Source organism: Mustela putorius, unplaced genomic scaffold (genome assembly GCF_011764305.1).
Source record: "Mustela putorius furo isolate JIRA1106 unplaced genomic scaffold, ASM1176430v1.1 tig00003901_pilon_pilon_pilon, whole genome shotgun sequence".
Classification (NCBI taxonomy): domain Eukaryota; kingdom Metazoa; phylum Chordata; class Mammalia; order Carnivora; family Mustelidae; genus Mustela; species Mustela putorius.
In genome coordinates this window covers 20,103,965-20,122,041 of record NW_025422049.1, presented here as the reverse complement: position 1 = coordinate 20,122,041, position 18,077 = coordinate 20,103,965, and the positions used below count along the sequence as shown (strand labels likewise).

At 35.5% G+C, this 18,077-nt stretch overlaps 1 protein-coding gene across 1 annotated transcript in view; it reads left to right on the top strand.

Annotated features, from left to right (window-relative positions):
- Positions 1 to 18,077, top strand: part of IL1RAPL2 (interleukin 1 receptor accessory protein like 2) — a 617,445-nt gene that overhangs the window by 568,208 nt on the left and 31,160 nt on the right. Inside the window, exon 5 of the mRNA XM_045068289.1 lies at positions 1,161 to 1,290. Within this exon, the coding sequence (XP_044924224.1) occupies positions 1,161 to 1,290 (130 nt within the window). The remainder of the gene's footprint in view (positions 1 to 1,160; positions 1,291 to 18,077) is intronic.

Below are 18,077 nucleotides of genomic sequence, written 5' to 3'. Positions count from 1 at the left end.
CACTATTCTTTTCTTATTAATCTACTTTGCAAGAAGAAAATAAAATCAATGTCTGCAAAAATAATGTCTTATATATTTGATGATAAAATTTTTAATTAAAACAAAGTTTTTAGCTATAATCACAAAGATGAATAATAAAAAATGCTGCAGTATTGCCTAGAATTGTTTAAATACTATAAATAACTCCAAGAATATAAAAGGCATGTTTAGACTGTTTTCCCTGCATGTAACTTTTTATAAATATTTTTTAAAAATTTTATTTATTTGTCAGAGAAAGAGAGACAGAGCACAAGCAGAGGGCCCCAAAGGCAGAGGGAGAAGCAGGCTCCCTGCTGAGCAAGGAGCCCCACACGGGACTCCATTCCAGGATTCTGGTATCATGAATTGACCTGAAGGCAGACGCTCAACTGACTGAGCCACCCCGACACCCTATAAATATTTTTAGTTAAAAAGTATTTCTTTGATTTGCATTATTCAATTTTTCTTAGAACGACAATCAGAATAAACAAATTTTCCCAATCCAATCTTAATAATAGTGGATAGTCTATTATTTTCTCACCAAGAAAAATTAACATTGCTTTGATTAATGTTAACTTCAAAGGAAAGTCCAAGTAATCAGTAATTAATAGTCTCAAAAAAGAAAAATAAAGGGGCGCTTTGGTGGCTCAGTCGTTAAGCAGCTCCCTTCGGCTCAGGTCATGATCCCAGGGTCCTGGAATCGAGTCCCACATTGGGCTCCTTGCTCAATGGGAAGCCTGCTTCTCCCTCTCTCACTCCCCCTGCTTGTGTTCCCTCTCTTGCTGTGCCCCTCTAGGTCAAATAAATAAGTAAAATCTTAAAAAAAGAAAAGAAAAAGAAAGGAGAATTCTTTCCATTTGATTTCTTCCTGTTAGTTCCTAGAAGGGAGGTAGTAAAAATAAGCAGTTCTTAAAACTGATTATTTTTCTTTAATTTTTCATTTTAATAACATCTTAATTCTTAAATTTCCCAGAAGCTCTTGTGACTAATTTTTTTTTCTTATATTCAGTGATAAGACGATTGGAAGAAGAGTTGAAAATTAGTCACTTCTGAGCTTTCATTTGGATGTTAAATAGTCTTTTTCTGTCTCCCAGTGATAACCAGGAGCCATTTATTCAGTTCCTTTTCTCTGTCATCCTCAGGTAAACCTCTGAACATCCCTTGCAAAGCATTCTTTGGATTCAGTGGAGAGTCCGGACCAATGATCTACTGGATGAAAGGGGAGAAGTTTATTGAAGAACTAGCAGGTCACATTAGAGAAGGTGAAATAAGGTACAGAACTTGAATTGGTTATTTTTCTTTGCTCTCTTTGGAGTTAAGAAACACAACATCCTAGAAGAGCTTCTGCCTGGGATTTTAATTGCAACTCCAAATCATCCCATTTTCTAAAAGCTGATCTGGTGGAAATAGTGAGGCTGACTTCCCTAAGAAATGCAAATGTGTAAGCTCCTTATAAGGAAGTATTCTGAAGTTCTAAAACTATACCATGGATTGTAATGACCCCCTCAAACCTGCTTAAGCAAATTCCTTTGAGTTTCCAAAGCTTAGGCCACTGTTACTCCATCCAGCCAGAACAAATATCTGTACTTTTTAGGGGACTCCTCAGACCACTGTGCAATGCTTATTTACTCCCTAGAACAGACAGCTTCCATATGTCATAGGTGTAAAGCTATAGTGACAGTAGTAAGCTACTACTTGCCAAAATAACTGCTGACTCTTGCTGAATAGTGTTTATTTTCCCCAGTGTTCATCCTGAAAGTGACTTTCAAATTAGCATCACCCAACATCTTTTCACTCTCTTGTTACAGATACCTCCCTGGTACATAGACATCTATTCTATTGGTTTTCTCATCCTACTTAATACAATGTAATTTTACAAATAAAGAATAGGTCATTTTTCCTACCTTAGACTGTGAGTACGAAATTCCTACTATTATTTTCCTCACTCAGACTATGGGGTTGCCCTTTGATTTCAGATGTGGTGATATATAGTGTACATTTTTCATTCCAGTAAGAGTTAGGACCCTTCTACCTCCACCCCCCATTAAGAATCTTGTAGTGAAATCCAATCCAATATTTCAGTGCAACTAATGCTATAATGTACTCTTTCACTTTTTTATTAAATACATAGCAGTGCAAAAGAAACAAGTTTACTTTATATTATTTTCTATGATTAAATATAATTTATTCTAACTACTGTGACAGTTTCTCTTCACGTGTCCACCCAGTAACTCCAACTCAGAAGATCATAATTTTGAGGATCCATGAACTGTCTGAGAGCCTATGCAAAATATTGACTATATGAGCTCATTTCTAGGAAAAAGTACATGAAAGGTACTTGAATTAGTCATTTGTCATTGGGGAAATGCAAATCATAACTCTATGATAACTCTTTATACTCACTAGGCTGGTTATAATCAGAAAGATTATAACTAGTGTAGGCTTGAATGTGGAGAAATTGAAATACTCAAACGCTGCTGGTAGGAGCGTAAAATGGTGGAGCCACTTTGGATAAGAGTCTGACAGTTCCTCAAATCATTAAGTGTATAGTTATCAGCAATTCTCCTAGGTATATAACCAAGAAAAATCAAAACATACATGCACACAAAAACTTGTACACAAGTGTTCATTGCAGCATTATTCATAATAGACAAAATGTAGAAATAACCTAAATGTCTATCAACTGATGAATGGATAAATAAAATGTGGTATATTCATACAATGAAATATTCAGTCATAAAAAAGAGTGAATAAAGTACTGATATACACTACAACATGGATGAACCTTGAAAACATACTCAGTGAATGAAGCCGGTAGGGGAAAAATACCCTACATATTATAGGCTTTCATTTATATGAAATGTCTAGAATAGGCAAATCTATAAAGCCAGAACGTAGATTAGTGGTTGCTTAGGGCTGTAGGGATGGAGAAATATGGGTAAATACTTAGAGTTTACGGGTGATTTTTGTGGGGGGTGAGGTGGAAATAATATAACATAAATGCACTGTTTTTAAGTGTAAAATTTAGTGACATTTAGTTCATTCACAATGTTGTGCAACCACAACCTCTGTAATTCCAGAAAATTTTCATCACCCCAAAATCCTGTATCCATTAAATAGTCTGAATCTTCATTTTTGAAGTGATAAAAATGTTACAAAACTGACTGAGGCCATTGTTGCACATATCTGAGAATACACTAAAAATTGTAAAGTGAATTGGACATTTTAAGTGGATGAATTACATGGTATGTAAATTATATCTTAAACCATTCAAAAAAACTTCCAGTCAATTGCCTGGCTCACAACAGATGTTCAGAAAAATAAACAATATACTATTTATAAATAATTCTTGGCTCTTAATTCCCATTTAAAGTTTTTTTTAAATTTTTAAATGTTTTTATTATGTTACATTGGTCACCATATGGTACATCATTAGTTTTTGATGTAGTCACATTTAAAGTTTATGTGTCCTAATTTCTAACAGTTTATTAGCAAATATATTTCAAGTTTTAAGATTTATGAAATTATGCAACTGAGTTTCTTTTAAATTATTTTAGAAGATACATATTTAGGATTATTCTCAATGTATTTTCCTATAAAAGACTTTATGGATTACTCTTCATTTTTTCAAAAAAGAAACTGATCCCCAAAGGACAAGTGGTAGGTACACAGCAAAATTTCTACTACCAAAAAGCTCAGAACTATGTTTAATGATAAAGGGTAGTAGTCACATGAACCTAAGATAATTATCTCTTTTGTGTATGAATGGACTATTCTAAATAAACAGATTTAATGGGGATATAATTGACATACAGTAAACAGCACAAAATTTAAAGCATACAATCTGTAAGGGTTGATATGTGTATACACCTATGAAACTATCACTATAATCAAAATAATGAACATAGAAGTTGCCCACAAGTTTCTCTTTTGTAATCCCTCCCTCCTGCCCTACTTCCACAACACTGATCTGTCTCTATAAATGTTTGCATTCCCTAGAATTGTATATAAATATAATAATGCAGTATGTGCTTTTTATAGTCTGGATTATTTCAGTTAACACAATTATTTTGAGATTCATCCATCTTGTTAAATGTAACAATAGCTCATTCTTTTTATTGCTGAGTAGTATTCCATTATATGGATATAAACAGTCTGGTCACTTGTCGAAGGCTATTTGGGTTGTTTGCAGTTTAGGCGCTATTCCAGATAAAGCTGCTATGAACATTCAATTATGCATCTTTGCATGCCCATATATTTCCTTCTTGAATAAATACCAAGACTTGGAGTGACTGAATTATAGTAAGTGTAGATTTAACTTTATTAGTTCATTGTTTAGCTCTTTTTTAAAAATAATTTTTAGAATAACTTTAGATTTACAGAAAAATTGTGAAGATAAGGTCTTGGTTTGCTTGGGCTGTTATAACAAAAATTCCACAGACTAAGTGGCTTAAACAACAAATATTTATTTCTTATGGTCCTTGAGACTGGAAATTCCAAGACCAAGGTGCCAGCCGATTTAGTGCTTGATGTGGGCCTACTTCCTCATTCATAGATGGTCATCTTCTTGCTATACCTTCACATGTCCTCACATGATGGAAAAGGTGAGAAAGCTCTCCAGAGTTTCTTTTGTAAGGGCACTAATCCCATTCATTAGGGCTCCTCTCTCATGAACTAATCACCTCCCCAAAAGCCCCACCTTTCAATGCCATCACACTGAAAGTTAAAATTTCAATATATGAATATTTGTTTGGGGAAGAGCTACAATTATTGAATCCACAGCAGATAGTATAGAGAGTTCCTACATACCCCATACTTAGTTTTCCCTGTTATTTTTCTTCAGTTTTCCCAGATTCATTGTTTATGCACCACACTCAGTGTTCCATGCAATAAGTGCCCTCCTTCATACCCACCACCAGGCTCACCTATCCCCCCATGCCCCTCCCCTCTAAAACCCCCAGTTTGTTTCTCAGAGTCCACAGTCTCTCATGGTTGGTCTCCCCCTCTGATTTCCCCCATTCACTTTTGCTTTCCTTCTACTAATGTCCTCTGTGTTATTCCTTATGCTCCAAAAGTAAGTGAAACCATATGATAAGTGACTTTCTCTGTTTGACCTATTTCACTCTTATTAATACCTTAAGTTACTATGGTACATTTATTACAATTAGTGAACCAAAATTGATATGTTATCATTAACTGAAGTCCATATTTTATTCAAATTTCATTAACTTTTTCCTACTGTTTTTTTTTTCCCTCTAGGATTATTTAACTTTTTAAGAATCTGCCAAACTATATTCCAAAGTGGTTATACCATTTTGTAAAAGAAAAGCCAGGCACTACAGCCAGTCTCTAGCAGCAAATGGTTAGAATGGTGAGAGACAAACCATACATATATGAAACTGTTCAGTAGTCTAAACTACTTTATTAGGTACAAATGAACCAACATTTAGTACCATAGAAAGTCAACATTTCAGGACTTGCAAAATGTCATTGTTGATTTGATTTTGTTACATCCTCTTTCTCCACTCTCCCCAACCCTCCCCACAGAAAAAGATACATACCTATATTTGCAGTGGAGGAAAGTAACATGGAACTTGTTTAGAAAATTTTATAAAATCCCTTCTAGTTAACTAGAGATATCCTCAAAGAAGTGTAAACAAAGAGGCAGGGATTCCTAGCCAAGATAAACACATAGTCAGCCATTTTGTAATATTAATTATATGATCTTGATCTATTTGAGAGATTGTGTGGGTGCAGGAATTCCTTCAGGATATAGCCATTTATGCTAACATAGTAGTTACTTACTAGATTCTGTCTTCTAACCTTCAAAGCCAATGTCTTCAAAAGAAAATATATAGGATTTTTACACAGCATGGTAGATTGGAACAAATCTGGTAGTTTAATTTTAAAAAATGCTAATCATATCACTAGTTCAACCAAGAGAAGATCTGCATTCTTTCATAGCCCACACATTTTCCCTAAAGAGAACAGTTCTTATGGTAGAATGCTGAAGATGTTAAGTTGAGGATTCCTCTGGAAAGCATTTCTGGAAAGAAAATTTCCTTCTGGATGCATGGCTCTCCCTCAGGGTATTGCATTTGCTTCATATTTTAATTGAATAGTGGATCTTATGTTGTGCATGCATGTCAGGAAGTGCACCACCGCATAGATCTAAGAAGTGGAGATGTAAATAAATTGCTCCCAAGCAGGTGACTTGTGGAGAACCTGCCACAGATGCACTGTATCTGGCAGGAGGATGGGCCACACTGCTTATGTTCTCAGTTTCCTGGGCAGTGGCTTGATCTTAGAAATACATGTTGCAACTTTTTTTCCTCTTACTATTGCCCCTGAAGAATAGAGAACTTCGGGGGAGGGGAGAACCTACTCAGGGAAAAAGCTTGGAGATTTACCAAAGGCTTAATGAAATTATGCCACTCAGACTACAGTAAATGCAATTTCTGTACAAAGCAGTCCCCCTGCAGCTTGCTTGAGTAGCATATTTGATCAAATCCTGAGGAGGGTTTTGGAATTATCATTTGTTTGCTCTCTGGGTTACTCCCCCCCACCCCCAGTACTTTGACCACAGTGGCTTCTTCCATCTCCTGACTTGCAACCTATTGTCAAAGCACTCAGACTCCACTCTGAGCATACCAATTCTCCTTTATCGCCCTTTAGCAGATATCAGCATAGCCCCTCCCCCCCACCCCCGCCCAGTTCTCTGATGTTACCAAGAGACTGAACCTGAAGGAAATCTGAATCCAAATGTAGTATTCATTCACAACTGCCACCCTATCCCATACAACTGCATCCCAGATTTTCCAATGACCCCAGAAGATGTCATGTGTAGGCATATTAAAGGAAATTGGTATGTGTAGTTGCATAAGCTGCAATTGTGCAAGTTTAGTTTTTTTTTTCTTTTCCCTACCAGTTAAAAGTCAATACAACAAGCTGCTCTCTATAGGCTCTACCATGTCTATTCAGAGAAGTCAAATAATCATTGGGAAGAGACCCACTGGAAATCATCATTCGGGAAGGACATCCTAATTTCTATCCCTCTGTTAAAGGTTAATGGGAAAAGTTTGCAAAGTGGCATAAGAGAGTTCATGAAATGGAGTAGTAGTCATTGGGTGTGAGGATTCTCAAAAGGGCAATCCAGTTCCATGTCTTTACAGAACTTCCTTTTAATTAATATTAGCAGAGTCTTGAGAATTAAAAAACTAATAATAATTTGCTAGTGAGGTATGTATTCCACATTGCTAATAAAAAATGTCAGAGAAATTGAACTCATCCCATTAAACAGCAACAATAAAAACAGTTTCTAAGCTTGCCTGAAAGATTATTAATTGCATCTGATCGTAAAAGGAGACTGCATGAATTTCAACGCAATTGCTTTGCCTGACTGGAGAGTAATTTTTTATTATGAATGTCACTTTAAAATCTTTCTATTAACATCTGATGTTTTTCCCCCCTTAGGCAATACCACAAAATGTTTACCAAATGTTGATAATTCTTGAGCTGAATAACATATTCAATTTATCTTGAGGTTTTGCAAATAAGCTTCATAAAATGCAAATCATTTTATTTACTTTCAATTCCTGAAGGGATTGTCCATACAAGTTGTGTATGTACTTTGGTTTCAGTCTTACTTCCACCACTTTCTAGCCTTCTGTTTCCATCTCTTTACCTTAACATGCTTTCCTTGAATAAGTAAAATGCTCTTAACAAAGAAGGGAATGTGGTACAGGTATGAAAAGATTTTATTCTTGAAATAAAGTGAGCCTATATTAAAGACTCCAAGTAACCTTTCAATAACTAATCAATTAAAAAATACAGAGCTGTGAGTATGTAGTTTGTCCCCCAAGTATAAACTACTGAAGTCCTAGGCAGCCCACGGCAAATGATATGCTCTGTTTTGGCAACTTTCCACCATAATTTTTCAGTGCCTTGAAACACCCCATCTACTCTGGCCATCCTCAGATTGAGCTAATACACACAGACACACACAGACACACACACACACACACACACACACACAAACACACACATCATCTCTTCTTTCCTCCATTCTCAGCTCATCTCATTGGAAGAAGGAACACTGATCCATCAATTTGCCTTTGATTTAAATAAGTTTCATATCTTATGACCTATATGTGAATGTACATTTTGTAAGTCATGAGTGGGCTTCAGTGGAAAAGTAAGCTTTATAAGCAGCATAGTTTTACCTAAGTCTTAATTGCCAGTTATCTGAAGGATGAATTTTGGAGGAGTGATGACTCTACTCTTCACATTCTAGTTCCATAGTGAATCTTAGCCTTGACCTATGCTTATATTTAAAGCCTACCTAACACATACTTGTGTCTCTTTTTTTTACTGCACAGACTCCAGACGTCCAATATCAAATATAAAATAAACTACTTTGGACAAGTATCTATAATTATCAAATAATAATGTTAATAATAATAAATCCTCTTCATGCTTTTTAACTCCACACTAAAGTACAAAAGCATTTTGGCATCCTTAATTACATTGGGATTTTCATGATAGCCATCTGAGATAAATAGTATCAGTTTATTTTATAGAATTAAAAAAATGGGTTTAGAGACTGGCAAGAGCTGTCCTGGGTCATTTTGCTCACAGTTCCAGTGAAACTAGACTAAATTCATCAAAACATAACTATTAGTAATCCTCAGTTGCCCAGAATGGCTTGTTGTACTCCACATTTAGGATGTAGAGTCAAAACTTGCCTGGGACTCAAAGAGTGAAAATCAGTCTGGACTGAGAATAAGCAGCCCTGCTATCAATCAAGAGCAGACTGATAAAGCCAGCTGCAAAGTTAACAGAAACACTGTTTCTCCCAAGGTCATGCAGAAACTGTAAATGCCATAACAACTCCCACCTCCTTTGAGTGACTACTGCTTTCTTACTGGTGATGTCTCAGACCTACTTTGCTATTTTCATATATTACGGCGAATACCCTATTGCTAAGCAATCCTTGCCTCAAGACAGTTTTCACCACCTAGTCAATCCTATCTTCTCTCAATCCAGCCTTAAAGATCCCAACCCATCCAGAATTTATCAGGGCTTCCCTAGACTCTACTCGGAATCTTTCAGTGGAAATCCAAACATTACAAAAGATGCTTTCTTCCTGCCTTCATTTGAGGAATGACCCACAGTTACTTTGAAGTGTCCCATCCTTAATGCATTCATTCAATAAATCTGATTTTGTCAGACTATGGGTTTGATCCTGGTCGCTAATAAGGCTTTAACAGGTACTTTAAAAATGACATTAACGAAAGAATTTGTTTTAAAAACATACTCCTATTCTTGATATTCTCAATCATCATTCCTTGGCAATGATTACTCATACTCATAATAATAACAACCCAGAGACAGTGCAAGATACCCAGACATCACAAGAGGGTTCAATTTGGTTTAAGGGGTGATTTAGGATGAAAAGTAATCAGGATTAGATACTTTATTTTATTTTATGTATTTTATTTTATTTTGGAAGAATCAAATCTCTTCACTTTATTTCATGCTAGATTTTAAAAAAATCTCTGGCTTTGTTGAGGTATAAATATAAAAATTGTGTGTATTTAATTTATACAACATAATGTTTTGGTATATGTATACATTGTGAATCAAGCCAAACCATAATCAAGCTAATTAACTTATCTACCACCATGAATAGTTACAATTTTTTGTGTGTTTATGGTGAAAGCACTTGAGATTTACTCTCCCAGCACATCTCAAGTATACAGTACATTTATTACTAACTATAGTCATCATGCTGTACATTAGGTCTCTAGAATTTATTCCTTATATAACTGAATTACCAGCATTTACCTATTTCTTCCTCCAGCTCCTGAAAACCATCATTTATTCTGTTGCTATGAGTTTGGCATTTTTAGATTCCACATATAAGTGATATCATATCTTATAATATATTTCATTTTCTGACTTATTTCACTTTGCAAAATATTCTTCAGGCTCCCTTATGTTGTTGCAAATGGCAAGGTTTCCTTATTTTTTAAGACAGAATAATATTTTATTGTATATGTAAACAACATTTTTTAAACCATTATTCCATTGATGGACACAGGTTATTTCCATATCTTGGCTATTATATAATGCTTCAATGAACATGAGAGTGAAAATATCTGAGATTTTCCTTTGCATATATACCCAGAAGTGGAATTGCTGGGTCATATGGTAATTCTATTTTTATTTTTTGAGGAATATCTGGATTGTTGTCCACAGCAACAGACAGTATACAGGTTTCCCTTTTATCCATATCCTGGTTAACAATTTTTACATTTTGTCTTTCTGATAATAGCCATTCTAATAGGTGGAAGATGATATCTCATTGTGATTTTGATTTGCATTTCCCTGATGATAGTGAATTTGAGCAACTTTCTATATACCCATTGGCCATTTATAGGTCTTCTTTGGAGAAATATTTATTCAGGTCCTTTGCCCACTTTTAATAAGGTTATTTGTTTTGTTTTGTTTTTATATTGAGTTCTAAGAGTTCCTTATATGTTTTGGATTTTAATCCCTTATCAGATACATAGTTTGCAAATATTTTCTCCTATTCCTTAAGTTACCTTTCCTCTCTTTTTTTTTCTTTATTTTTCTTTTTTCTTCCAGAGAAAGAGTGGCAGATGGGGGGAGGCCAGAAGGGGAAAGAAGGGAGGGATAGAGATTTTTAAGCAGGCTCCACGCGCAGTGCATAGCCCAACATGGGGCTCGATCTCACAACCATAAGATCATGACCTAAGCTGAAATCAAGAGTTAGATGCTTAACTAACTGAGCCACTCAGGCGCCCCTTCCACTCTCTTTTTTGATAGAAATATGATTGACATACATTAAATTAGTTTCAGATGTACAACATAATGACTTTATATTTGTATATATTGCAAAATGATCACCACAAGAAGTCTAGATACATTTGTCGCCACACATAGTTACAGATTTTTTCTTATAATGAGCAATTTTAAGATTTATGCTACTAACAACTTTCAAATGTATAATGCAGTACTGATAACTATGGTTGTAGTGCTGTACAATTCATCCCCATCACTTATGTATTTTGTAATTGGAAATTTGTATCTTTTAATTCCCTTCACTCATTTTGCCCACACTTCAATCCCGTGCCTCTCCACCAATTTGGTGTTTGTATCTACGAGCTTGTGGGTTTTTCCTCTTTTTTTAGATTCCACATGTAAGTGAGACCATATGGTATTTTAGCTTTTTAGTTTGGTGCATTTATGATTCTTTTTTGTTTCTTTTGCTTTTCTTGCCCATGCTTTTGGTATCATATATTTAAAAAATCATTGCCTAAATCAATGTCAGAAAATTTTCCCTATGTTTTCTTCTAGTAGTTTTATGGTTTCAGATTTTATGTTTGTATTTAATCCTTTTTGGATTGATTTTTGTATACAATATGAGATAAGGGTCCAGTTTTATTCTTCTATATGTAGATATGAAGTTTTTCCAATACTACTTACTGAAGAGACCATCCTTTCCCCACTGCGTACAGGATTTCTGAAGATCTGTTGAGACTATAGGTTGTGGATTTATTTCTCGGTGCTCTATACGGTTTTGTCTGTATATCTATTTTTATACTAAATCATACTGTTTTGGTAACTGTAGCTTTATGATATAATTTGAAATAAGGAAGTGTGATCCCTCCAGCTTTGTTCTTACTGTTCAAGATTGTTTTAGCTATTTGGGGTCTTTCATGGTTCTGTATATCTTAAGGTACTTTTACTATTTCTATAAAAGAATGCCATTAGGATTTTGATAAGGGTTACAACTGAATCTATAGATCACTCTGGATTGTTTATACATTTTAGCAATATTAATTCTTCCAGTATATGAACACAGGATGTCTTTCCATTTATCTGTGCTTTCTTTAATTTCTTTCATCAACATTTTATAATTTTCACTATACACATTCATTCACCTCTTTGGTTAAGTTTATTCCTAAGTACTTTATTATTTTTGTTGCCAATGGATGGCATTATTTTCTTAATTTTCTTTTTGTGGCTGCTCTGGTTTTAATTGAGCATTTTATGGGCTTTTATTTTCTCTTCTCTCTTAGCATATCAGCTGTACTCTTAAAAAATTTTAGTGGTAGGCCTACAGTTTGCAATATACAACTAATCTAAATTCACTTATAAATAATACTATACTTATTCACATGTAGTGCAAGTACCTTGTAACTGTCATTAATTTCACTTATCCATAAACTATGATCACCAAATATATCAATTGTATTGTTTTTCACATTTTAACTTTGTTAAAAATTATTCACAAATATAATTGTGTTGTTTAAAGTGTACAAGTGATGATATGATATACATATATCTTGTAGAATGATTACCAGATCAAGAAAATAACATAATTAATTCTTTTTTTTTTTAATGTGGTAAGAAAGTCTAAGATCTACTCTCAGCTACTTCCACATATGCAATACCATATTATTAAGTATAGTCCCCACCATGCTATATAATAGATCCTTAGAACTTGTTTTTCCTATAACAGTTATTATTGTTCTAAGCAAACTGTGACATGTTAGATAAATCATGAATAGAAGAAATAAAATACTTTATCTTCATTAATTTCTTCTTTAATACTTCTTTCATTATATAGATCCAAATTTCTGACCTATATCATTTTCAGTTTTTCTGAAGAACTTTTATTTGACACAGAGAGAGATCACAAGTAGGCAGAGAGAGGAGGAAGCAGGCTCCCTGCTGAGCAGAGAGCCTGATTCAGGGCTTGATCCCAGGACCCTGAGATCATGACCTGAGCCAAAGGTAGAGGCTTTAGCCCACTGAGCCACCCAGGCGCCCCTTTCTGAAGAACTTTTAACACTGCTTGCAAGACAGGTTTACTGGCAAAAGTTCTCTCAGTTTTTATTTGTCTGAGAAACTCTATTTCTTCTTCACATTTGATGAGTAATTTAGATAGATACAGAATTTTAGGTCGGTGTTTTTTTTTTTCAACACTTTTAATATTTTACTCTACTTGCTTGCATGGTTTCTAAAGATAAATCTGATATCTTTCTTATTCTTGTTCTTGTATAGGTACTTTTATTTCCTCTGGATCATTTCAAAATTTTCTCTTTGTTTTGATTCCTTGCAGTAAGAATATGATATATCAAGGTGTCCATTTTTAGTATTCATTCTTAGTATTCTCTGAGCTTCCTATAATCTGTGGTTTGGAGTCTTTCATTAACTTTGGAAAATTCTCAACTCTAATACTTTATATATTTCTAATTATTCCTTTCTTCTCATTTTGGTATTTGAATTACATGTATCTTGCTCTTTTTGTAATTATTCTTTGGGAATTTCATATTTTATTCCATTTTTCAGAACTTTTCCTCTTTACATTTTAGTTTAAGAGATTTCTATCAATATATCTTCAAGATCACCAACTTTTTTATACCTCTGTCCAGTCTACTGATGAGCCCATGAAAAGCATCTCTATTTCTATTACTGTTACTGTGTTTTTATTTCTAGCATTTTCTTTTGATTCTTTCTTAGAGTTTCCATCTCTCTGTTTATATTACCCATCTGCTGATATATATTGTTCATTTTTCCCATTGGATTCCTTAACTTATTAAACATAGTTATTTTGCATTCCCAGTTTGATCATTCCAAAATATCTGCCATATATGAATATGGTTCTGATGTGTGCTCTGTCCCTTCAGACTGTGTTCTTTGGGTTTTTGTTTCTTTGGGTTTTTTTGGTGGGGGGGCAGTGTTAGGCTTTTTTCTTTTTTTCACTTTTCAACTTTTTTTTTGGTAGCTTTTTGTTGTTTTTGAAAACCACATATTATGTATCAGGTAAGAGGAACTGAGGTAAATGTTTTTAGTGTGAGATTTTATGTTTATGTTATTAGGCTGGGTTTAGTGTTTGCTATAGTTGTAGGTGTAAGAGGCTAAAACATCCTATAATGTACTCATTTATGTCTCCACTGTTTTCTTTGTGTTTTCCTAGAGACTGCTTCTTTTTTTTTTAAAGATTTTATTTATTTATTTGAGAGAGAGAGAGCATGAGAGTAGGGAGGTAAGGAGGAGAAGCAGACTCCCTGCCGAGCAGGGAGCTCGATGTGGGACTAGATCCTGGGACTCCAGGATCATGACCTGAGCCAAAGGCAGTTGCTCAACCAACTGAACCACCCAGGCGCCCAAGACTGCTTCTTAAATAGGGTCTGAGCTTTGCAGTTCTTTCAACTGAAAGCCCTTGTTATCATACAGGAGCCTGATTGATGTGGTGGTAAGCATTCTGTAATCCTATGATAAAGTCTCAGTCTTTTAGTGAGCCTGTGCCTCTGAACTATGACCTTCACAACTGCTTCTCAGCCTTCTTTCTCTTTTTAAGTGATACAGGAAAGTTTGAGGGGGCTGGAGTTGGGTATTGTATTTCCTTTCCCTCAGGAAGGTTGGGTTTGGTAAAATCCAAGTAGTTTAGGCTCTGATAAAAGAGTTTCCTTTCAGTGCAGGTCTTTACTAAAGAAGAAGGGAGTGCTTTGGGATTATTTCAAGATAGTTGCTTTTAAAAATTCCCCTGACAGAGCATAGGGAAGCTTTTCTGTGATCTTCACCCTAAGACCCTGGTAGGGCTCCTAGAATCAAACCTCCTGAAAATGTGGAGTACCCCCAAAGATTGTATCTAATGGAGTTTTTAAACTCTCAGGTTAGTGTGTACTGGCCTTACACTGACTTATTAGTTATAGTTTGTTTCTATCTGTACTGGCTCCTGCTCCTTGGTTTCTGCTCCCAATATAATGTGATTCTCAGTATTGGCCTGTCTCAAACTTTGCGGGCAGGAGTTTGCCCTGTGATGTCCACTCTTTGATGGATTTAAGAATTGTTATTTTTAATTTTCTTCAACTGTTTTTCTTATTGTAAGGATGAGAGTGACAACTTGCAAGCTTTTTTAGTACTAGTTTTTAAGAATAGGTCTTGACTAAATTAGTTTTTAATACTAGGTCTTGACTAAATAAAACTTTTGAAGATGGTGATTTCCATCACCTGAACTTATTATTTTCTTTTTTTTTCTGGTGTTTGCTATTGCATATAACTTGCCTTCAGTGCTAATCCTTGGAATAAAATGCTTCTGAAGCTACTTCAAGTAGTATGTCCCAAAATATACCTCATGTAGTATATCCCAAGATCCTCTCATTTGTATCCTCTATTTCAAAACCAGCCTCTGTAGTGTCTTTCTTTCACATATTCTGCAAAAACCTGTTCCTATCTTCCATCCTAGAAAACATTTCCTTATTCTTTTTGTCTAGGCAGACTCTTCTCAAGTGTTTTCCAGATAATTTAGTCAAAATAGTTTCTCCTATCTTTGAAAGCTGTTGTAAGCATGACTGTACCACTCTTTACATCATTATGTCTATATTTTTTCAACTTTGTAGATCTTGTCTCTTGTTTAAATTTTAATGCTTACTGGGAACAGGGACCTGTTTTTTGTTTTTGTTTTTGTTTTTAAGGGAGTGAGAGCATGCACAAGTGAGAGCTGAGGAGGAAGGTCAGAAGGAGAGAGAGAGAGAGAGAGAGTGGATCTTAAGCAAGCTCTGCACCCATCATGGAGCCCAATGCAGGGCTCAATCTTATAACCCTGAGATCAAGACCTGAGCCGAAATAAAAAGCCAGGCACTTAACTGACTGAGCCACCCAGGTACCCCAGGGACCTGGTCTTTTAGTGTTTATATTTATCTTACCCCACATGTCTAGGCCAGAGCAAAGCACTTCATCAGGAACTGACAAAGAATCATTGGTAGATTGTTATATATCAATATTTGCTAAGAAATTATGATTGCTCTACTGAGTGATTTGTAGATATAAACATCAGCTGACTCTAACTCCCAAAAAGCAAGTCACTTCTACATATTCAAGAGCTGATAAGATACCTCATATATATTAATAGATGGACGACGGATCGTTTTTCAATTCCTCCCTCCAGATTCTTTCTGCAGCCTGTGAAGAGCTGTTTTTGGAAACTGCATTAGAAATGAAAAGGGAAAGTCTTGGTCTGGAAGGACAGGATCAACTTTCGGCCTCATGCCTGGCAGAGGCTGTGACTGCCCTAGAGATGAAGCTTTAAATCAAACTTAATCTGTGGTGCTTAAGCAGCTCCTGGCACTAAAGGGGGTTCTTCCATAGCAGGTTCCATGAAACTAAAAGAATTGAGTGTAATGGGATTTACCCAAAGCAGGGAGAAAATGGAGAAAGTAAAATTTAATATAAACCATAAAGATGGCAAATTCCCATTTTTCCCTTGGTTAGATATATGTTGAGAGAAGAAAACTACAACTTTATCAAGGAAGAAAATAGAAAGACTACCAATAAAATGGGTTAAGAAAATTCTTACATTTGTCTAAGTCAGTGATGGTACATAAGTGTAAAGGGCAGGAGACTTACTCAAGTTACAAATGCCAGTATTATCTACTCTCAGATATGTGTATCATTGGGAGGGTACAGAAACAGGGTTAATTTTAAAAGCATGTCTATTTGTAATATAATCTGGGCTTCAGATTTCAGTGTGGGAGACTTAAATTCTAAGAACTCTCCTCCACCAACCCAACTTTAAGCCTTCTTTCTCTCAAAGTGGAACCAGAAGAGATTAAGCCAACAAAATTTTAAATATCAATAAATATCAATGTAAATATTTTTGTAAGAGCCAAATGTAAACAATTTTTTGATAATGAAATATTAATGTCTAATAACATTCCTTTGTAAATGTACAATGCTATTTACTTTTTAAATTGCTTTAACCCATTTTACCCTCCCAACAAAGTTGAGTAGGGCATTTTTCCCAACTTAAAGGTGAGTTAAATTAAGGCACCATTGACTTAATTACTTTGTAAGGATGGATCCAGCTTAAACTTGTAAATTGGAGGCCTGTATTTAGAACCCAGTTTTCTCTAAGCATAGTTGTCTTCTCCAAACTTCTGCTAAATGCCCTTAAATCAGAGCATTCTTTCCTGCATTCATAACCAGGTGTCAAAAAGGATATGAGAATTAACTTCCCCAGAGCTCCAGTTTTCTATCTTGCTAATACATGTATTTAAGAACCTCACTCCCGAGGTCCCTGGGTGGCTCAATCACTTATGCATCCAACTGGATCACGGGTCCTGGGGTGGAGCCCTGACTCAAGTTCCATGCTCAGGGGGAAGCTGCTTGGAGATCCTCTCTCTCCCTCACCCTTTGCCCCTCCCCCTGCTCTCTCTCTCTCAAATAAAAGAAATCTTAACAAAAAAGAAACAGCCCAGAACTTAATGGCATGATTGCTAGCATGTAGAATTGCAAGGGGTGCCTGGGTGGCTCATTCAGTTAAGAGTCTGCCTTGGGCCCAGTATATGATCTCAGGGTCCTGGGAACCGGTCCTGAATTGGGTTCCCTGCTCAGCAGGTAGGGATAGTCTGCTCCTCCCCCTCTCTCTGCCCCTCCCCCAATCCCCCCACTCATGCTTTCTCTTGCTCTCTTTTTTTCTCAAATAAATAAATTATATATATATATATATATATATATATATATATATATATATATATTTTTTTTTAAAGAAGGAAACAGAAAAGTCAGCAGGTACCCACTTTCACCTCATTCAAGAGGTAGCTGGTCATTGGTGACACTATCTCTCTGAAGAAATGGGAACCACACATAGGAAAGGTTCCTGGCAACTCAGTTCCTCTGTAAAGAACACCTATTCCTGGCCATTAAGGCCCTTTGTAACTTCACTTGAGAAAACAAAAGCAGGACTATGAGAAAATGTCACATAGGGCAGGGTTTTCCATATGAGGAAAGGAGAAAGAAAAACAGGGAGCAGTGTCTGGAAAAGGCAAGGCATGGCAGGGCACTAGCATCATTAGTAGGTTAGGGCACAGAGCACATGCCTGCATTAGACAAATGCAAGAGGAAAATGAACAGACTTCTCTCATGGATATTTGGGGATAGAAGGCTACTAAACATTTTCAGTTTACTTTTTACAAGATAACCATTTTCAAGTTTCATTTCTTTATCTTCTTATGCCCTGTTAT